Consider the following 21,504-nt stretch of genomic DNA (forward strand, 5'->3'; position numbering starts at 1 on the left):
CGCGTGGCGGGCGGGGCGTGGGCGGCGCGGGGCGGAGCCTGCCGCGGGCGGCGCTGTCCCCAGGCTCCCAGCCGCGGTGGCCGCCGTGGAGGGCAGCTGGAGAGAGCGGGCGCAGAGAAGGTAGAGGCTCCCCGACCCCCGCCCGGGTTCTCCTGGTCACAGAACAGCGGACCCTGGAGCGAATTCCTGGGGAGGGGGTCTGGTCCCATCATCCGGGCGAGGACTTGAGCCAAGATTCCTATTAAGTCACACAGTGAAATTGGAAAACATACGGGACCTCCCTGCAAGCCGGCGCCGCCCGCTTCCTCCCCGAGGGGCTTCGAGAGGATGCGACCCGACGCCTGCACTCCGGGAACGCAGGGCTAGGGTGTCCGGGAGGGATGCGGGTGAGTGCCCTTCGCACAGCTCAGCCTGTTGGGAGAGGCTGAGGAAAAAGAAAGACACCTGTTGGGATGGAATTCTGACGGGACAGCAACTCTTCTCTGCCAGTCCTGTACGTACTGGCGCTTCTTTCCCCCAGCAATGGCTCACTTGCCCGAGGTGAGCCCGAGGGTGAAGGGGTTAGCTCCGTGCAGGTCACTTTCCTTGACGTCAATGGCCCAATGTGGGGCGTGACCAGGAGCAGCCCAGGTTGGTCCTTACCAGGGTCCACCTTGACTTTAGGTGCCCACGTCCAACTTCTGCCTTCCTCACCCTGGGCGTGAAAAAGGGACAACAAACATACATTTGTGCAGGGAGGGGGGAGTCTGCTTCTGCTCCCCTATGCAGGGGAGGGTGGGGTGGACTTTTCCAGAGAGGGAGCCAGGCCTGGCCCTGGCCCCAGGAGTTCTCGTCACCCCCCACCCCTCACTTCTCCAGAGAGCTGCCAAAGCCAGCTCAGGACAGGATTATGTGTACTGGGTAGACCACGGAGAGGCTGCAGGGACAGACAGACCTGGGGGAGCAGAGAGAAGCAGAGGGAGGTGGAGAGGGGACCAGCATCCGAGAAGAGACAGGTTGTGTGCCTCACCCCTTCTCCTTCCTTCCAGCCTCACAGGGCAGGCAGGTAGAGGGTTAGTGGGTGGGTTGAACATCAGTGGCTGGCCCAGCAAGGGGAAGGAGAAGGCTCAGCCACTCTGTTCCCTTCTGCAAATTCCCAAGTCCTGGGGTCCTGGGGAGGGAGAGCAGGACCTAACTTTGCTTTCCCTGTCTTCCCTGCCCTGAGCTGGCCTGCCTTGGCCCGCAATCCTTGGATTCCCCTGGAGCTGCCATTCAGATCCAACAGAAACAGTGTTTTTCCTGGAAAGCAGAACTGAGATGGGATGAGGGGCGTGGGTGAGAAGGAAGGGGCTTGGAGGGCAGGGGGTAGGGAGAGACAGGCCTGGAGGACAGGGTACCCAGTGTTCAAGGCTAGACTTCAGGCTGGACTTCCTTGATACCAGGAGAAGCTGCTGACTGGGAAGTCTGAGCAGCTATGACTGCATCTTCCCCTTCTAGGTGCCCAGCCATTTTGGCTGCGAATTGGAAGAAAAAATAAAAAGAAGAAAACTAGCTGTCCATGAACTAAGTCGCCCTGAGCCAGTGCCTCGTGGGTGCTGGCACCCACAGGGAGCTTAAGTCACCACCATTCGCCCACTTAGCTTATCCCTTGGACAAGAAAGGGCCTGTGGTAGCCCAGATGCCCTGGCCGTCTATAAGGAGCTTTAGCTAAGAGGCGAAGAAAGAGGCCGGAGGCAGGTAGGAAAGGAATGCCCTTGTGATTTCTTTTTCTTTCTTTCTTTCTTTCTTTCTTTCTTTCTTTCTTTCTTTCTTTCTTCCTTCCTTCCTTCCTTCCTTCCTTCCTTCCTTCCTTCCTTTCTTTAATTTGGTTTGGTTTTAGGGAAGGAGGTTTTTTGTTTGTTTGTTTTGAGATGGGGGGGGGTCTCACATCACCCAGGCTGGCCTTGAACTCCTGATCCTCCTGTTCCCTATCCCAAAGGGTGGGATTAAGGCTTTTGCCCCCACACCTGGTGCCAAGGGCCCTCTGACTGACTGCTCATAGGGGCGCCTGGCATAGCCTGCCTCCTAGGTCCTAGAGCTCTGGAGAAAGAATGTCCTGGTCCAGCTGCCTATGCACTGTCCCTCCTCGGGGCTTCTGGAGGAGCTAAGCCATCTTGGGCCATAGGGAGGGACTCAATTGAACTGGAAGGCTGAGGTCAACCCCCCACCCTGGCCTCAGCAGATGACAAAGAGCGTTCCTTGTTGCTCCCACCCTTAGGTAGTAAAGGGGTGGACCAATCTTCCCTCTGCCCCGCTGGTGCTGTGCTGAGACAGCCCTTCAGTATCCCGGCTATCTGGAGGGTAACCAGTGTGCTGCTTCCTCCTCAGAACACCCTCCGTGCCCAGATGCCAGAGTAGCTACCCTGTCCCCTGCTCCCCAGCCCAGGGGCAGTCAAGGGAAGAGCAATGGAGACCTGCTTGGGCAGGTAAGAGCAAGGGCTATCAGTGCAGAGACCGCTCTGTCTCTAATAGTAAGGGAAGGGACTGAGTAGTTGCGGCAGACGCCTTAAACTCAGGAGGCAGAGGCAGGTGGAGCTCTGTGAGTTCAAGAACAGCCTAGTCCACAGAGCTAGTTCCAGGACAACCAGGGCAACACAGAAAAACCCTGTCTTGAAAGACCAAAAAAGAAAAGAAAAAGAGAAGGTAGGGATTGTTAGAAGGGGCCTGGTCAGTGACAAGGGACTTCTGCTTCCTGAGAAGTTGGCAACCAGGATGTGGGGAGCCTGGGTGGGGGTGGGTAATGTCGTAACACTCCTGGCTCCCTCTGACGGCCCCCACCCCTTGACGTGCAGGCTCTGGCTATGTGTGATGCTGCTTCTGCCTCTTCTTCAGCTCTGCCAAGATCAGGAGGTGAGCCCTAGCCAAGGGAGCCGCTGCTACTCTGCCCAGGGTCCCCTACTCTGCCCTGGCCTCCCCTTTAGGGAGGCTTCACTTTCTCCCTGGGAGACTTCAGCCCCTCATCCAGGCTTGGCCCAGCCAGTGTCCCTGCCAACTCCCTCCCTTTTGGTTAGAGAACCCAAAGGCTGGAGTCTGGCCCTCCCAACACATGTGACCTTGGACAACTAACAACCCTTGACCCTTGACACTAACTCTGACCGTGTTGTGTGTGTCCTCCCACCCCTGTGCAGCTGTTTGGACCTTCTCTTCCAACACCATCAGAGGAGGACCAGGTTCCTGAGGGCCTCTGGGGACATTGGGGCCGGTGGGCCCCCTGCTCCCAGCCCTGTGGGGTGGGGGTGCAGCGCAGAAGCCGAACATGTGAACTGCACCCTGGCCTATCCCTTCCTCCCCGACCCCCAAGACATCCAGAAGCCCTCCGGCCCCGGGGTCAGGATCAGGGCTCCAGACCCCAGACTCCCCGGGATCCCCAGTCCCTGTACAGACCACCACCTCGGGGAAGGGGTGGCCCTCTTCAAGGTCCTGCTTCTCAACTGGGGAGAGAGAAGACCCAAGAGACTCAAGGGGCCCAGAGGTGAGGCCCTGAGGGCCCAGCAGCGTAGGGAGAGGTGGAGGAACGGAAAGGGGCAAGAGGTCTTCGCCTCTACAGGCTGATCTTTCAGGATGTGAACTGGGGAGACGGTCTAGGAGATGATTCGAGTCTGCACCATCCTCTCAGGTCCCGGGTTCGAGACCCTATCAAGCCAGGGATGTTTGGATATGGGAGAGTGCCCTTTGCCTTGCCGCTGCACCGGAGCCGCAGGCACCCCCGCAGAACCAGACTGGAGCAACCCAAGAACTCTACAGGGAAAGGGTCCCTTCCATCCCAGCCTCTAAGCACAGAAGCGGCCCCTGCAGACCGCAGCCCTCAAACGCAGCTTCCCGAACTGCATGCCCATCCCGGCTCCCCCCAAGCTGAAACTCCAAAGCCTGGAAGTACTCAGATAGAGGTGGCCCCCAAAAGCGGTTCTGCTCCCTCTGACACGGGGGTCCCTTCACCCACGTCCTTCGTTGGAGACAGTAGGTCTTTCCAGGGATCCCCTGGGCCATGGATGCCATCTTCCCAGGGTTGGAACAGTCCCCAGGGAGCAGAGCCACGCCCTCATCCTTTCCCTTCTGTCTCCCGGAGTCGGAGTCGAGGCCAACAGAGCAGGGGGCCCTGGAGACCTCGAGGGAGTCCTCCCAGGTCCCCAGAAGGCTGGCTGCCTCTGACAAGAGACTCCAGCCCCCGCTGGAGCCTTTTTACTTCCGGTAGCCCTGTTCCAAAATGCCCTGGGGAAAGCGAGCAGCTGAGAGCCTGCAGTCAAGAGGTGAGATCTTCCTCTGGGTCCCCTACCCCAGGCTCTCATGTCCCCTGACCCGAGTCCCCAACCCGAGTCCTCAGTTTGTGAGCTTAGACCTCAGGGTGGTGTTTTTTTTTTTTTTTTTTTTTTTTTTAGTTTTTCGAGACAGGGTTTCTCTGTCGCTTTGGAGCCTGTCCTGGAACCAGCTCTGTAGACCAGGCTGGCCTAGAACTCACAGAGATCCGCCTGCCTCTGCCTCCCGAGTGATGGGATTAAAGGCGTGTGCCACCACCGCCCTGCAGGGTGGTGGTTCTAACTTCAGGGCAGGAACCTTGGTGTTCTGGGGAGCTGACCTACCAGTATCCAGTCCCTAGTCCAGCCCTAGCTTGCACCCCAGGTTTCCTCCCCGGTTCTGATGCTGTGTATCTGCCTCCTCAGCTTTGCCCCCCTGAGCAGCCAGACCCCAGAGCCCTGCAGTGTGCTGCCTTTGACTCCCAGGAATTCATGGGCCAGCTGTACCAGTGGGAGCCCTTCACCGAAGGTGCAGTTTCTAGTCCCCTGGCAGGGCTGACTCGGGTTTGGGTGGCTCCTCTCTGCCTCCTGTGTCTTAATTCTCAGGTCTCAGCAGAGACTCAGCCCTGACCTGAGAAGGGTGGAGTGTTCAGAAAGTGATGGGTGGATGGCCGGGACATGGTGGGCTGGGATGCCTCTTGGTTGTGATCTGGGAGGGGTGTGAATGTGACCGGGTCACTGGTGCCAGCAGAGACATCTTCGTGCTGTCATAGCGGGCGCTCCCAGGTTACTGTCCACTGGTCAGCTTGTCACCAAGACAAACCCATGGGCTATGAACTCACAGTCAGGAAAGGTAGGATGGCTCAGTGGGTAAAGACGCTTCAGCCTGATGGTCCGAGTGTGGTCTCCAGACCCATCATGGAAGGAGGGGACCCACTCCTGCAAGCCGACCTCTGACTCCCACAGGAGCACCCCCACTCCAGACACACTCCAAACAGCAACAACAAAACCCCCTTTTTGATGGCCAGGTGCAGAACTTCCCCTGTTTTAGGAGAATGAGGTAGGAGGATTAGTAAAATTCATAAGCTCGACACCACATAGCACAACAAAAACAAAAAACAAACAACAAAACCCTAAGCATAGGAAACTGCACCCTCCCTTCCTCCACAGCAGCTTCAGGAGGACTACTGGGACTCTGGGGGTGCTCCCTCCGTTAGGGACCCCTGCTAACTATCATGTCTTACCCCTCAGTTCAGGGTTCCCAGCGCTGTGAACTAAACTGTCGCCCTCGTGGCTTCCGCTTCTACGTCCGTCACACCGAAAAGGTTCAGGATGGGACCCTGTGTCAGCCTGGATCCCTAGATATTTGTGTCGCGGGTCGCTGCCTGGTGAGGGAGGGCAGGGTGTTGGTGAGGGAGGGCAGGGTGTTGGTGAGGGAGGGCAGGGTGTTGGTGAGGGAGGGCAGGGTGTTGGTTTCCACACTAGCATGCTTGCACGTGCACGCGCGCGCGCGCACACACACTCCTTTAATTTATTATTACAACAGTGGAAACACCAGACTGGGGTGGCCAAAAGGAGGTTCTTGCGGTCCAGCAAGGGGTGTGTTGTAGGCAGGATCCCACCGGACTTGGCTAGGCTTCTCTGCAGTTGGTTGGGGATGGAGGAGCAGGTCAGGGGGTGAGCTGGGGGCCCTGCGTGGAGTAGGGCCGGGTGTGAGGTGTGCCTGGCTTTTGTGTGGCCCCTGCCTCACCTCACTTTTCCCAGAGCCCCGGCTGTGATGGGATCCTTGGCTCTGGCAGGCGTCCAGATGGTTGCGGAGTCTGCGGAGGTGATGGCTCTACCTGTCGGCTCGTTTCGGGAAACCTTACTGACCGAGGGGGCCCCTTGGGCTATCAGAAGATCCTGTGGATCCCCCCGGGAGCCACCCATCTTCAGATTTCCCAGTTCCGACCCAGTTCCAATTACCTCGGTGAGAAACTCAGTCCTAAGTCCCAGTCCACCCTGTTTCTTTGATCTGCCTCCCCTCTTCAGCACAGCAAAAGGCCAAACAGGAAGAGGTTGGTGGCCTTCCCCCAAGCCTGGTGGAGTGGGTGAGGGAGGTGGATGGCTGAGGTCCCGAGGTCCTAGGGTTCCGGGCAGGTGGCATGCACCAAGGCTCGGGAAGGTATGCCACTGTCACTCAGTTCAGGGTTCTGTCTTTTAGCACTTCGAGGGCCTGGGGGCCGCTCCATTATCAACGGAAACTGGGCTGTGGATCCTCCAGGGTCCTATTCGGCCGTCGGGACTGTCTTCCAGTACAACCGTCCTCCTCGGGAGGAAGGCAAGGGGGAGAGTCTGTCAGCCGAAGGCCCCACCACCCAGCCCGTGGACGTCTACGTAAGCCTGAGGCGGGAGGAGGGGCACTAGACTGCTGGAGAGAGACGCCCCTTAGGGCAGAGCCGTGGGGGTCCCTTAGGAAGAAATCTGGTGTATTCCCCTCTTTTTTTTTTACCCGCCCCTCCCCCTCCGTATTCCCCTCTTGTCACCCCAAACATTTGCTATTTTCTCTCCTCAGATGATCTTTCAAGAGGACAACCCAGGTGTTTCTTATCAGTATGTCATCGCCTCCCCTCCTGCCCTGGAGAGCCCCTCCACCAAGCCTCCAGCCCTTCAACTTCAGCCTGGTAAAACTAGGATCCTCAGACCCACAAAAGGGGTGCGGGTTGCAGAGAAGCATCTGATTGGGCTCCTGGACTCCCCTGCAGAGATGCTGAGGGGAGAGCCCCTACTTGCTCCAGCTCCTCGCCCAGTTCGGGCACCAGGCACCCTCCAGCGTCAGGTGCGGATTCCCCAAGTGCCTGCCCTGACTCACGCCAGGACATCCCTGGGGTCCATCGGATACTGGAAGCAAGTGGGGCATTCCGAATGTTCAGCATCCTGCGGCAAAGGTGAGCCTGCATGCCTGTCTTGCTGGCGCATCAGCCCAAATCCCCATTCTGTGTATCTATATAGATTCCATCTCCTGGACCCGTGGGTCTGTACTGGACCCTGTGTCTGGAACCTCACTGGAACTGGGCGCTGAGTTCCTGCCTCCCCTGGCTGCCCTCTTATTCCCTTCAGGTGTTTGGCGCCCCATTTTCCTCTGCATTTCCCGTGAGTCAGGAGAGGAGTTGGATGAACAGAGCTGTGCCACGGGTGCCAGACCCCCAGCTTCCCCTGAACCCTGCCATGGGCCCCCGTGTCCCCCATAGTGAGTATGGTCCACAGGGAAGGTTAGTCCACAACCTTCTTACCTGGACTCTGTAGCAATTTCCTAGCTCCTGTCTGCACGGAGACGTTAGATTAGAAAGGTTGGCATCCCTTAGATTGTGAGGAAACCCTGGCGGCTTCCTTCCCTGCTAGGAACGCAGCCTCCAGCTGTGAAATGTGCTCTTTTCCTCTGAGGGTCCCAGCCGGGCAACCCCACACATCTCCGCCCGTCTTTCTCTCTGCCCCACCCACGTTCACAGCTGGGAGGCTGGGGAATGGACGTCCTGCAGCCGGTCCTGCGGCCCTGGCACCCAGCACCGCCAGCTGCTCTGCAGACAAGAATTTGGAGGCGGTGGCTCCTCTGTGCCTCCAGAGCGTTGTGGGCATCTCCCCCGGCCCAACATCACCCAGGCTTGTCAGCTGCACCTCTGCGGCCACTGGGAGATTAGCTCCCCCTGGAGCCAGGTGAGCGGGTGCAGGTGCGGAGAGCCCTGGAGAAGACAGGGCAGTGGTTTCCCCGCCGTTTTCTCTGTCGTCAGAAACTACAAACAAGACCTACATGGAACCCCAGCATTAGGGAGATGCACGGGGATGGGCAGCCTGAGCCTGTGCTCGGCTCCCGCGGTCTGTAAAGCCCTGGTTCTGTAGGACGGCCGGAGGATGATGGGTAATGCAGGGTCTCTGCTTTCTCGTCCTTCAGTGCTCAGTGCGTTGTGGCCGTGGTCAGAGAAGCCGGCAAGTCCGGTGCGTGGGAAGCAACGGTGACGAAGTGAGCAAGCAGGAGTGTGCTTCCGGGCCTCCCCCACCGCCCAGCAGAGAGGCCTGCGACATGGGACCCTGTACCACAGCCTGGTTTCACAGCGACTGGAGTTCTAAGGTGGGGCCCACAAGCCAGGCTCCCCTGGTCATCATGTCCCAAGCCACCCTGTCACAACCTGTCCAAATCAGCTTGATAAACTTTTATTTCTCCTGGCCTAGGACCTCAGAGCTAAGTGGGGAGCTTGCATTCCCAACTGTCATTTTAGGGCCTGGAGGCCGATGTGAGAGGCCAGCCGGGCCCATGTAGTAAGTTCCAGGCTACGTGACCTAGAGCAGAACCTGTCTTAAAAACAACAGCAGGCTGGGTGAGGCAGCACACCTTTAACCCCGTTAAGGCAGGTGGACCTCTGTGAGTCTGTGGCCAGCCTGGTCTACATACTGAGTTTTAGGCCAGCCAGGGCTACAAAATGAGACCCTGACTCAAAAACATCACCACCACCACCAACAATAACAACAACAACAACAACAACAAAAAACAACCAAATAAACAAAAACGAAAGAAACAAGAAAAAACGGGCTGGAGAGAGGGCTCAGTACTTAAGCCCCTCCCTGCTCTGCTGGAGGACCTGGGATCAGTTTTCGGCACCCATAGCAAGTGGCTCACAACTGAGGCTTAACTCCAGCTCCAGTAGATCTGGCGCCCTCTTCTGGCCTCTGTGGGCATATGCGGCATACACAGACATAACAAAATTGGTGAGGTGGCTCAGTAGGTGAAGAGCACTCACTGGGCAAGCCTGACAACTGAGTGAGGTCCCTGGGCCCTACAGTGGAGGGAGAGAGAGCCAGCCCCTGTGAACTCACTTACCATACACCGGCTGGGTGTTGGCGCAGGCCGGGGAGGCAGAGGCAGGAGGATCTCTGTGAGTTCAAGGACAGCCGAGACTACATAAGAGACCCTGAATATTTAGATAATAATAAATAACAATTACATAATGTAGCAATAAAGTTTTATTTAAAAATGAGATGGGATGTAGTTAAATTGGTAGTGTGCTTGTCTTAGCATGTACGAGGCCCCACTTTTGATCCCTAGTATCACATGAACCCTGTGTAATGGCACACACCTGTAATCCCAGCACCCAGGAGGTAGAGACAAGAGGATAAGAAATTCAAGGTTATCTCAGCTTCACACCAGGTTCGAGGCCAGTCTGGAAACCTAGCTGTCTGCCTCCTCTTACAGGCTGGTGCCCCAGGGCACTCCTGAACTCCCCAGATGTGGGGCCTCCCCTCCTGTCCAGTCACCAGCAGCCTACCTTCACACAGGCCACTCTCCCTCTCAACAGTGCTCAGCCGAGTGTGGGACAGGAATCCAGAGGCGCTCTGTGGTCTGCCTTAGGAGTGGGGAGACCCTCCAGGGGGACCAGGAAGCAGGAGCAGGAAGCACTGAGCAGGGCTGCCCTCTCAGAAGCCGCCCTCCTGACATGCGTGCCTGCAGCTTAGGGCCCTGTGAGAGGACATGGCGCTGGTACACAGGGCCCTGGAGTGAGGTCAGCTGAGGGCCGGGAGATGGGGGGCAGGAGGGAAGCCAGTCCTGATGGGTCCCACATCCGGAACTGGAGTGATCTATCTTCCCCGCTTACACAGTGTTCCTCGGAGTGTGGATCTGGCACGCAGCACAGAGACATCATCTGCGTGTCTAAACTGGGAGCCGAGTTCAATGTGACTTCTCCCAGCGACTGTTCCCACCTCCCCAGGCCCCCTGTGCTGCAGCCCTGTCAGGGGCAGGCCTGTGAGGACCGATGGTTTTCGACTCTCTGGAGTCCGGTGAGTGCCTGGCTCCCTTGCTCTGCTCCACGTGGGCCTCTAGCAAAGAGGGCTTTTCTCGCTGCACTCAGCCCAGGACAACTCAGGTGAGCGCTCATGCGGCCCCACTTCCCGTAGACTCGGGAAACTGGTTGACCTTGGGCCCCTGGATAATGTTCCTCCGCTATCTTTCGGAGAGGGAGGGGGTAGTCTGAGGAGCAGCCCTGGGAACTTTAATGTTGACTGACGGCTATGGTCTCCCCAGTGTTCTCGCTCCTGCGAGGGAGGCACGCAGACACGGGAAGTCCAGTGCCTGAGTGCCAACCACACTCTGAGCGCCCGATGCTCTCCTCACCTGCGACCTTCCCGAAAGCGGGCCTGTAACAGCCAGCCCTGCCACCAGCGCCCTGGTAAAGAGCTTCCCTGCCCACCCCCAGCAGAGGGGAATTAGCTGGAATGTGGGCAGATGAGAAGGCTGGTGGGAGCGGGCAACACACTTCAGAGAGATGATGTCAGTCCTGTCTTGTGCCATTGACCTGTCTTCAGATGACCAATGCAAGGACAACTCTCCACACTGCCCCCTGGTGGTGCAGGCCCGGCTCTGCGTCTACCCCTACTACACAGCTACCTGCTGCCGCTCGTGCGCCCACGTCCTGGAGCGGTCCCAGCTGGAGCCTGCTTGAAATGGGTCCAAGAGATCCTTCTCTTCACGGTTTTCTTACGCTAGCACTGGGCACCCACTGGAGAGCCCACTCTGTATCCCTCTGGCTTCTCACCTGGTCTCAGTGTCACCAGAGATGTCTGTCCTCCGCTGTGAGAGGATAAGGGGACTGTTCACCTGCTGTTGGGTTTGCTCTATAGCGTGACGCCCTAAGATGTGAGCCTACCTGGGTGTCTGCCCCTGCGTATGTGCCACTTCCCCAAAAGCAGACTGGGGAAGAGTGGGAAGTGGGCGACGCTTGTTTCCCGGATGCTTTCTGGGCTGAGGAGGATCAGGGTTACCTCCCCACACTAGTCTGATCTACTTAAAGTGTGCCCCCACAAGTTCCAGTGTGTGTCTCAATCCTGATTCCCAGGTCAGGTCTCACACCTAAGCTACCCTGCTGCCCCCCCCCCCCGCCCTTATCTAGCCTCTGTATCCCTACCTCCCCATCAGCTAGGGGACCCTTGCTACCCTACCTTGCCCAGGAAGGACCAGGCCTCTCCAGAGCAGGGACCAGTTGTGAAGAGGATGAAAAAGAGAGCTGTCAGCATAAGACACCCTCGCCCCCGCCCCCACTCCACCCCCACAGTGATACCCATCCCAGAACTAATTTATTTTTTATTAAAGTTGATTGTGACAAATGACGCTCTTCGTTATCCTGAGGACCCCGCTGTCTGAGCAGTGGTCCAGAATATGGTGTGGGCAGGGGACCGGCACTTAGGATGGGAGGAAGGGTAGGCTCCAAAAGGCTATGGAGTACGGATCAGATAGCCTGGCTCAGAGTCCTGGGATCCTGCTCTGCCCTACAATTGCAGATGGCCCATTGGCCACTAGGGGCCACTGCCTCTCCCGGTTCAGGAGCCGTGGGCTTTTGAGTAGGCTCTTCCTGTAATCTCTGGAAATCCAGTAGGACTTTCCGGGCCAAGCAGGCTGGTGTGAGTGTGTGTGGGGTCACTGTTCAGGCCTTCTCGCCCTGGCCCTCGCTTGTCTTCCCATGGGTGCACCTTACCCCATTCCCTTGCTCAGCAGAATCAGAAGAACCCAGCCTGGTTCTTTGGAAGTGCAGGATGAGGGAGGCGTGGCCAAGGCAGTACCGGATGTCCTGCCAGAGACACATTCCTTAGAGACGTCTCACCAGGCCTCCTCCCTCCGCCCCCTTCCCTGTTCTTTTCAAAGTAAATAACTTGCTAAAGGTGCCATGAAGGGGACAGCTTTTTCCACTTTGCAAACCGGTCCCTGACCCCTGTGGTTCTGAGGTCTGAGGTCTGAGTTCTGGCTCCTGAAGGTAGCGCCCTCCCCATCCGTGCCTCTCCAACAAGCTGGGTTTGGCCACTAGCAAAGGCCTGCCGGCCCAGTTTCACCTGTGACAACTGTGTTCTGATCGGGTCCCGAGTCCCTCCTACCGCAGCAAAGCCCTTATGCTCCCTGCCTTGGGACTCAGGCTGTCCTGGCTGTGTGTGGCAGCACAGCTGGAGCAGAGTGGGTGAGAAGGACAAGGAGCCACTGGGAGATCACAGCTGAGGCAGAAGGCTCACAAGGCCAGCCTGGGCTATACTGTGTGACTATCTCAAAAACACCAGGAAGAAAAACTGACTTCGGTCCAAAGCAGGGCACAAGGAGACTACGCGAATGCCCTGCCTCAGCCAGGCGATGGTGGGGCACACCTTAATCCCAGTACTTGGGAGGCCTAGGCAGAGGCAGGTGGGTCTCTGTGAGTTCAAGGCTAGTCTGTAGACAAAGAGCTAGTTCCAGCACAGCTAGGGGCTACACAAGGAGACCCTGTCTTGAAACATTAAAATAATAACAATAATGAAGTGAATATTCGCTCTGCCCCTGGAGAAATGTCAGATGTGTCTGTCTGGTGAGCCTGAAAGGGAAGTCAGAGTCACAGAGCCCAGGGAAATGGGGTCCAGGAACCAGCTGATAGACACAGGCAGCAAAGGCAGAGTCCCAGGGCAAGGGAGGGGTGGCTTCAGTCCCAGGCCCTCCCATCAGTTCCTGGAAGCGGGACTGGGGTGGAGGCCACAGCTCAGCTGACTTCCCTCCCTTTTCAGGCCTTTTAGGGCTGTTGCTGGGCAGGTTCAGAGTTTAGTCTGGGCTTGAGAGCCAATCACAGGTGGAGAACGCAGCCACAGCCTTCCAGGGTTCCCCCAACATCATGAACACCTCCTCTTTTCTGACAGCCCCTGAGCTTTCAGGCTTCAGCCTGCGACTCTGGGGAGAGGAGGTCCTACCTTCTTCTTCCTCACTGTAAGCCTAAGGATTGTCCTCCAGTCACTGAGAACAATATGGGGTCAGAGCTGACATTTCTGGGAAACCTGACTTACAGCAACCTTTCCCCCGGCACCCTAGAAAGAGCCCTGTGGCCAGCCACTGCTTTGCTGACCTCTGGAACGCTTGGAAGGTCTAAGTAAGGAAGTTAAAACCCAAAAGGCAATGGGCGTGGTGAAGCCCCTGGTTTTGGTGCAGAAGGGGGAATTTAGGGAAGGACTTAAGAGGAACTGGACTCTGAGCCTTGAGATGGAGGTGGTGGTGCTAGGAGCAAAAGCCGTGCAGAGGCCAACACAAGGCCAGAGTCCTCCCCTCCGAGCGTCTGCTGGGGGAGGAGCTGGTTCTAGAGTACAGACGAACTGTATGGACTCAGATCAGCTGTGCTGGGGCATAGCTGGGCGAGAGAGTGTACTTTGCATACATGAAGCCCTGGGCAAGCGTTATTTTTTAAAAGCTCCAGTGGGTAGGGATTCCCCTCCCCCTTCTTGACTTCCTGGGGTAAATACCCTCTCAATTTACGCTGCAGCCTTTCTACTAAATTTAGTGACCAGACTCCCGCCCTGCTAGGCCACCCTGTGCGCAGCTGCAGAGGTGGCTCTGATGGGGTTTCAGCATTCCCCGCACGTCTACTCACGGAGACTCCACTGTCTGGTCAGGAGGGAAGCAGAGCTGCTGCCCAGTGCCTGAGTGTCTGCCACAGCTACTCTCTTCCATGAAACCAAGTGGACATTAAAGATCCACCGATGTGGATGGAGAACGAGACTCCGGAGCCACATCTGGATTCTCTCCAGCTGGTCCTTTCTTCTTCTTGCCTGTCCCCTCGGTAGCTCTGGCTTGCCTGTGCCCCTGAAGTGCCGCCACACCAAACCCAGTGTCTGGCAGACTTCGCCTTCCCTGTCTTACTAGTGAACAGCATCGGGGAGCTTCTCCTGCAGCCAGGGAGCAGCACCCTTCCAACCCCCCATCCCTGGGCTGAGTGGGGGTGTCTCAGGACAGAGGTTTGCTTGTTGCAGGAGGTGAAGAGACAAGAAAAGCACCTTTGCACAGGAAGCAGGCTCAGGAAAGTACCTATGGCTAACAAGAGACACTTTGGGTTAACCTCAGCGTAACTAGCACCAGTCACCAATCTGGGCTTCTCCATGGAAGGGGGGGAAGGGACACTTCAAAGGCCGGACTTTCAGGGCTAGGGATGGAAGGTGGGTAGGAGGAGCTGCAGGGAACATCAGGTCTGTCTGCCTGAGATGGTGCTTTGCCAACACTGAAGCTGAGGATTATCAAGAGTTCTAGGCCACCCTAGGCTACAGAATGAGACCCTCTCCTTCATTCCACTCCCACAGAAGTAAAACAGACTAGGATATTCATTTCCTGTGTGAGAACCAAAACCTGTTGGTTCAGCTGGGAAGGGCCCACACAGCGTGCACACGCGAGCACGCATGCACCCACGCACGTTTATTTTGTGTGTGAAAGGGGCATTCAAATGCCACTGCTAAAGTTAGGGGAAAACCTTCAGGTTTAGTTTTCTGCCACGTGAGTCCCGGGATCTGAACTCACGTCATCACACTTGGCAGCAAGTGCTTTCACCTGCTGAGCTGGGCCATCTTGCTAGCTCCACGTTAGATTCTTCTGAGCTTTACAGTAAGAGAGTAGCACACTGTATGCCCGAGCCCTTGAGCTAAGGGAAAGGTGCAGCAGGGGACCTATCTAGGGAGGTGCTGAGTCCACCTGCCCAATTAGTTTACTTTTGTCTTACATCTCATCTGCCCTGCTCTCCCTGGGGCTGACCACTGGCTGTTCACCTGTTTTTTGTTGTTTATTTACTTATTTAGTTTTTTTTTTTTCTCTCAAGACAAGGTTTCTTTGTGTAACAATCCTAGCTTTCCCGGAACTAGCTCTAGACCAGGTTGGCCTCGAACTCACAGAGTTCCCCCTGCCTCCGCCTCCCGAGTGCTGGGATTAAAGGTGTGTGCCACCACCACCCAGCAACATTTCTTTTAAATATGATCTTCATCTGGGACTTTTGGTCAAATCCTTATTCCACAAGTTTTTCTTTCACTAAGTATCGATGCATTCTTCTTTTAATTCTGCATACAGGTAACTGCAGAGGCCGGAAGAGAGCACTGCATCCCCTGAAGCTGGAACTGGTCACTTGTGAGCAGCTCTGGATTGGGGAACTGAGCTGTGGTCCTCTGCAAGAGCAGCGAGCTCTTACTGACACCTCCCCAGCTCTTAAACCCCAATTCTTTTCTTTTTGAAGACAGGGTCTCCCTATGTAGACTAGGCTGGCCACCATTCCTGACTTAATTCTCTTATGCAGGTTCACACCACCATACCTGATTCACTGCTATCTTCATCATAGCTTACATCACAGAAAGGAAGAGATTCTATTTCAGACCAGACTTTAACCACCAAAGTGAGATTGCGGGGAGACAAGCAGGTAACGAGGGCTCTCTGCACCCAGGGTCACGCAGCTGCTGATGGATCAGAGTTGGGGTGCACCTTGGTGGGAAAGTTTGTGTTCAGTATGTCCGAGGGCCCCAATTAGATCCCCAGCATGCACGCATGCGTGTGCGCGCACACACACACACCCTCGTTTCAACACATCTCAAAACATTTCCCTGTTTCTGTTTCACTGCCTCATGAGGGAGGGAGTTCTGAGAAATGACAGAACTTCACTTCCCACAGCTGCTGTCTGCAGGTTTTTTGGTTTTTGTTGTTGTTTTATTTTTAAATTTTTCCTTGGACTAAGGTCTTTTTGTAGCCCAGCCTGGCTTCGAACTCAAGGCAACCCTTTTTGTCTGCCTTTTCTATGCTAGACTAGAACTGTTGGCATAATTTATGGTTTTTGTTTTGTTTTTTGAGACAGGATTTCTCTGTTTAACAGTCCTGGCTGTCCTTTGTAGACCAGGCTGGACTTGAACTCACAGAGATCCGCCTGCCTCTGTCTCCTGAGTGCTGGAATTAAAGGTGTGTGCCTCCACTGCCCAGTGTCTTTTTTTTTTTTTTTAATGAAGAGATGGCAGAGGGAAGGCAAGAGGACATATCAAGCTTCTACTATTAATCCGGAACATTCCACACCAGGAGACTCCCCTGTGCAGCCTTCACCTGCGGGCTGTAGTGCACTTCTCAGATCTGGGTTCTCAGGGTCAAAAGGAAACAAACAAGACTGTCATCCTCAGGAAACAACGTGTGCAACAAACCTAACAGCTGCTTCTCTGTGGCAGCCCAGCTGTCCCCCCACCCCATGTCCAAGGCAGAGACTGCTCCAGGCACACTGAAGGCACACAGCAAAGGCTGTAGGGCAGATCTAGGTAGAGGAGATTCAGAAATAACATGCTAGGCATGGTGGTGGTCCATGCTCATAACTCTAGCATGTAGTGGTGGCTAAGGCAGAGATCACCACGAGTTTGAGACCACCTAGTACACACAGCAAACCATATTCTTCAAAAAGGCTGCAAACCTCTCCAATCCAGGATAATACTAACACTGAAGCTTTTTTTGTGACTATTTTCTTGGCTTCTTTCCCAGCACACCTTGTTCCAGGCTAACTGGAATAAACAAACACACATGTGATCACACCAAGTGGGGGTGGGGAAATTCTGAATGGAATGCAGCCCCAGCCAGTCAGGGGACCAGAAGCCCAGATCCCCAACAGGCTGGCAAAGAAGCCAAAACAATGAGCTCATGGGCAAGAAAAATGCAGTCTGTGGGGAAGTCTGGGCAGCCAGAGCCAACTGGTTTTCTGAATCAGGATGGGAAGGGCAGTAATTGAGTCTCCCACGGGAACGAGATTAAGAAGAGCAGGAGACACCATGCATTTGGTAACTTCCAAGGGCTGTTCTTACTAAGGTTTGTTCTGCAGAGTGCTCTTGGTCCTGTTAGAAACACACCTGCTCTCCCTGGCTGAGAGTCTGAGGTGAACTTGCCGGTGTTCAGGCTCAAGCACAACCGGCTGCTCCCGAGAACGTTAGATAAGGACTCGGCAGTAACTCCAGCATCGGGAAGACCGAGCCCGTGGCACAAGGACGTCTGAAGTAATACAGCTAGTCTGTATACTGCACTCCCACAGGCCACTGCGCAGACCGCGGGGGTCGTATCCTGAAGGGCAGAAGCTGACGTCCACAATCACCAGACTATAGAGCACTCTGTATGACTACCCCGAAAGAAAAAGTAAAACTGCAGACTAGACTCTTTGGGGCTGGTGAGGACTCAGCCTTAAGAGTTCTGTAAAAATCCAGGGTCTGCGTCCCAGAGTTTACAACAGAATCTGTAACGGTTTGCAAATGCCTGGAGGTGCAGCTCCAAGGGACCCAACACACTTCACAAGTGCATAACTTCCTGTATACAGGTAACTAAAAGAAACCAAATCAGGCTGGGCCAGAAACCTTAGTCCCAATACTTGGGAGACAGCTCTCTGGGAGTTCAAGGCTAACATAGTCTACTTACAGCAAGTTCCCAGCCAGCGAAGGCTAAATAGTGAGGCCCCATGTCAAAACTGGAGCAGGATGCGGTGACACATGCTCCAAATCTTAGCACCTGGGAGGCAGGGGCAGGGGATCTCATATTTGTTTGAGCCAGCCTGATCTACATAGCAAGTTCTGGGCCAGCCAGAGCTACATAGTGAGAATCTGTCTCAAAAAGTAAAATAAATAAAATAGAATCTTTTGTTTTTCGAGACAGGGTTTCTCTGTAACTTTGGAGCCTGTCCTGGAACTAACTCTTGTAGACCAGGCTGGCCTCGAATTCACAAAGATCCGCCTGCTTCTGGTTCCGGAGTACTGGGATTAAAGGCGTGCACCCCCTCCCCATAAAAGAGAATCTCAAGAAGAAAACAAACTAAAAACACTCCTAAACAAATGAAAAAGCAAAACAAAACTTCACAGTTTTCAAACCGCTATAAAGTTGGCTGTGGTAACCTTAGGGCCAGTGGACTTAGGGGGCTCTGACACACTCCCCAGCTGTCAGGAACTATTATTATTTTGTAGAACTACAAAGCTAACACACTTTGGTTAAGTGTGGGAAGATGAATGCAAGTTCGAGGCCAGTCTGGTCTACACATAGATTCACAAGCCAGTCAGGGCTATAGAAAGACTTCAGTTCTTCCTCATTATTCGTGCGTAGCCTGGAGCAGCAGCACAGGCTATAATCTCAGCACCTGAGAGGTGAGACAGGAGGGTCAGAAATTCAAGGGCAGCCTCGATTAATGAGGGAGTCTAAGGCTAGCCCCGGCTCAGATCATCAGTGAAGAATTACTGACCCGGGGTCAGTTCCTTCTCCCATCCCAGGGAAGGGCAACACAGTGACTCTTGGTCTCAAAGCAAAACAAAAAAGCCTGGTGTGGTGGCACAAACCTTTAATCCCAGCACTCCACTCAAGGGGCAGAGGCTGGAGATCCACAGAGCAAGTTACAGGACAGCCAGCCCTGTTACACAGAAACCCAGTCTCAGAACCCCCCCACCCTGCCCTCAGAGGAAAAAAAAACAAAACCCCCACTCAATTCTCAAGAGCTGTTTGACTCAGCAGCCTCGGGAGGATGCCCCTCCCCCTTCCAGATGCTTCACATAACTGAGATAAGCAACACTAACGCTGTAACTACTGTGAACTGAGACAGAACCAAGTTTTCAACTCTCCAGTGAAGGCACTGGGGTGGGGGTGGGGGCCAGGGCCCCTGAAGGCAGAACTCCGCTGAACAAGTGAAGCTAGGAGCCAGCCCTACAACATTCTTTCTGCAGGAAGTGCCCTGCTTCAGGCATCCGGCTGGAGCCCCGCCATACCAATGACACTCTTTCCACTCTAACTCTGTTACCAAAACTTACTTTAGAGAAAGTTCTTAGGCTGGCCTTCTGGCCAGTTCATGCCAGAACTTTGAGAGGCTAAGACTATCAACCCAAATTGGATCCCAGCCGGGACTAGGGTGCCACTAAGTTTCAGGAAGTGGGGGGGGAGGGGCAGGGGAGAGTGGGGTGCAGAAGATTGAACTCAGGACCTTGCAAAGGTTCAAAATCCACCCTAACAAATGAGCAACACCCCAACTTGGAAAGAAAATTCTGGGGCAACAGATGACCTGGTTCTCGGGCCAGCAGGTGCAGCTCAGCAGAAGCTCACTCAGTACTGGACGCTCTCGTTTAAACTCCAGCACCCATTACCCGCACAAGAACTGAAAACGAAAGGGCTGGGTGGCTGTCTGCCGGCTTGCCTCGTACTCAGGAGGCTCTGGGTTCCGAGGCTGGCACCTGAGGGGCAGAGGCAGGAGGCCAGAAGTTGGGTCTGCACAGTAAGAAGCAAAAGAGAACTGAACATTAGTTGTTCCACACACCAGGGTGGCTGAGGTGTGTGCCCCTCTAGTGACTTAGGTTACTCATTGAGCAAGAGTCCTGGTTGGCTTACACCCCTCCTAAGTGGCGGGCAGAATTAAGATATGCGCCACCACACCCACTTTTTAATGTTTTCCCAAACAAGTTCTCAGGCAACCTACACCAGCTTCCAAATCCCAAAGGCTGACCTTGAACACTGGTTCTCTGTGGACCCCTCCAGTCTTGGGCGTCCTTGTGTGTGGCGGTGAGGCGGCCCTGCCTGACCTCAGCCTACCCTGGTGCCCTACAGGAACTGCTCCATTCGAGGTTTGAGGGTAAAGGCACAGTGCACAGAAGCAGCTTCGCATCATAGGCACCCATGGGGCTCACCATGGTGGCACAGAAGGACAAGGCACAAGTATCCAAAGTTCACTGCAAGCCTAGGTCTTGTATCAAAAATAACTAAAAACAAACAAAACTTCCAAAGCATCACCAAGAACAGTACTAAGCAAAACTTGACCCAGTCAAACTTTGGGGGCCTGTCTCTTTCCAGTGACTTGTTACGTAGCACGGCTTGCCTTGGACCCGATGCAATCCTGCTGGTGTACCAAGAAAGATTTAGCATGTTAATCTTACCCTTTCTTGGGTGCCACTGTCTCAACATGGAATCAAACTCGGAACCTTGTGTGTATTAGTCGTTAAAGCACAGTCCCTTTGTGTCTGTGTGAACAGGGCTCAAGGCCAAGAGGCATCACATCTCCTGAAGCTGGTTACTACGGTAACTTGTCAAACACGGACCCTGGGAACTCAACATAGGCCCTCTGCAAGACCAGTTAGGGCTCCCAGTCTCAAAGACACCCCCTCCCCCTACACTATTTCATAGCCCGTTGGCCTTGATCTCCAGGCAGTACTTATGCCTCAGCCACTAGGCCCAGCACAAAGCAATTTTGCAATAAAAAGTTACTGATAGGCGGTGGCGGTGCAGGCCTTTAATCCTACCACTCAGGAGGCAGGGACAGGCGTTATCTCTGAGTTCTAAGGCAGCCTGGTCTAGAGTTCCAGGAAAGCCAGGGCTACACAGTGAAACCACATGTGTGGGGGAAGGGGGGGGCAAACCAGCAAAAAGTTACTGTCATCTGGTGACGAAGCCCATGGAAGACGGAACAGATGTTTAAACAGACAAAACTGAGTAGAAGATAGGGGATGCTGTTTGCTTGATTAGTGTTTGCGGCTGAAAACCAGTTATGCAAACCTCAAATTTGCACATTTCCATGGTGATTCGGCTCCCTTTCAAGGCATTTGACAACAAAGGCAGGACAGTTCTTCAAACTGGCTTAGTCTCATCTCCTTGGAAGGAGAGGCACTGACAGCTAAGAACTAAAACCTCAGGTGAATAATCTTGTTCATCTCAAAAAGCTGGGTGGAGGTGGTGGAGTTACTGCTTTGTGAACCCTTCCATACTAAAAACAAACGAACACAACACCCTATCACCCTGGTAGGGGCACTTGCCACCAGGCCTGAGTTTGAGCTCAGGAGGGAAAATTGTTTACATGCACACTGATACTTAGTAACTCACAAGGTAAGACAGCTTTTGATCTGTGCATTAACAAGGACCTCAAAGCACTGCACCACCAAATTCTGGGGCCCAGAGTTGCATAGCTGAGATCCTGTGCTTGAGAGAGGCTCAGTGAAGAGCCTGCCTACTACACACAAGGTCCTGGATTTACTCCCAGAGCTTGGGGAGCAGGGGAGAAAAGCTCCCTAGGGTGCACTCCTTGCAGGGGCAGGTTGGGATACAGCACCCTAACAAGGCACACACATCTCAGCTAAAGCAGAGGACCAGAGGTGGAGGCAGGAGCATGAGAAGCTCAGGGTCAGCCTTGAACTTAGATATAAAAGCAGTGTGATGCTGAGAGCGGAGTTTAGCGGTGAAGACTGTCCAGCCTGGGCTACTTTCTGGCCACCTTAAAGAAGATCAAAAAGCATTCTCCTCCAACACAGAAAAGGGCAGGCCTAGTTTAAGTAGTGCAACACACAAAACTCCAGATTAGCATACAGGCTCTCTGCCCCTTTGCTATGAGGCAAATTGACTTTAACTTTTGTTTTTAGTTCACTTACATGCATTGCTCAGCTGACTTCCCTAAAGAGACTTGCATAATGAGGAAGGAAGGCGATAAGAAAAGACCCATATACCACACCTTAC

The 21,504-nt window shown here is 54.6% G+C and overlaps 1 protein-coding gene across 3 annotated transcripts; it reads left to right on the forward strand.

Moving 5' to 3' along the window:
• The first annotated feature begins 247 nt into the window (after positions 1-247).
• Positions 248-11,385, forward strand: Adamtsl4 (ADAMTS like 4). 3 transcript variants are annotated; one of them, XM_075978138.1, is made up of 19 exons: positions 262-386; positions 1,477-1,716; positions 2,347-2,444; positions 2,811-2,868; positions 3,147-3,490; positions 3,635-4,265; positions 4,677-4,779; positions 5,502-5,638; positions 6,015-6,219; positions 6,454-6,626; positions 6,805-6,913; positions 6,995-7,177; positions 7,350-7,479; positions 7,739-7,943; positions 8,179-8,355; positions 9,578-9,781; positions 9,879-10,058; positions 10,303-10,447; positions 10,584-11,385. In XM_075978138.1, the coding sequence occupies exons 3-19, from the start codon at positions 2,425-2,427 to the stop codon at positions 10,718-10,720; spliced, it is 3,141 nt and encodes a 1,046-aa protein (XP_075834253.1). In that variant the 5' UTR covers positions 262-386; positions 1,477-1,716; positions 2,347-2,424; the 3' UTR covers positions 10,721-11,385. The 3 variants fall into 3 exon arrangements, with proteins under 3 accessions (XP_075834254.1, XP_075834253.1, XP_075834255.1); XM_075978139.1 differs by lacking the exon at positions 1,477-1,716 and having other exon boundaries at positions 248-386; positions 10,584-10,852; XM_075978140.1 differs by lacking the exons at positions 262-386; positions 9,879-10,058; positions 10,303-10,447; positions 10,584-11,385 and having other exon boundaries at positions 1,587-1,716; positions 9,475-9,609.
• The last annotated feature ends 10,119 nt before the right edge of the window (positions 11,386-21,504 follow it).

This window comes from Microtus pennsylvanicus, chromosome 7 (genome assembly GCF_037038515.1).
Source record: "Microtus pennsylvanicus isolate mMicPen1 chromosome 7, mMicPen1.hap1, whole genome shotgun sequence".
Lineage (NCBI taxonomy): Eukaryota > Metazoa > Chordata > Mammalia > Rodentia > Cricetidae > Microtus > Microtus pennsylvanicus.

What these genes read in the sequence shown, in the direction of transcription:
- Adamtsl4 (XM_075978139.1), top strand. Translation starts at nt 2,425, where the DNA reads ATGGAGACCTGCTTGGGCAG. An exon ending in AGCCCTTCAACTTCAGCCTG is followed by an intron (nt 6,914 to 6,994) that starts GTAAAACTAGGA and finishes ACTCCCCTGCAG; the next exon opens with AGATGCTGAGGGGAGAGCCC. An exon ending in ACAGCGACTGGAGTTCTAAG is followed by an intron (nt 8,356 to 9,577) that starts GTGGGGCCCACA and finishes CCCTCTCAACAG; the next exon opens with TGCTCAGCCGAGTGTGGGAC.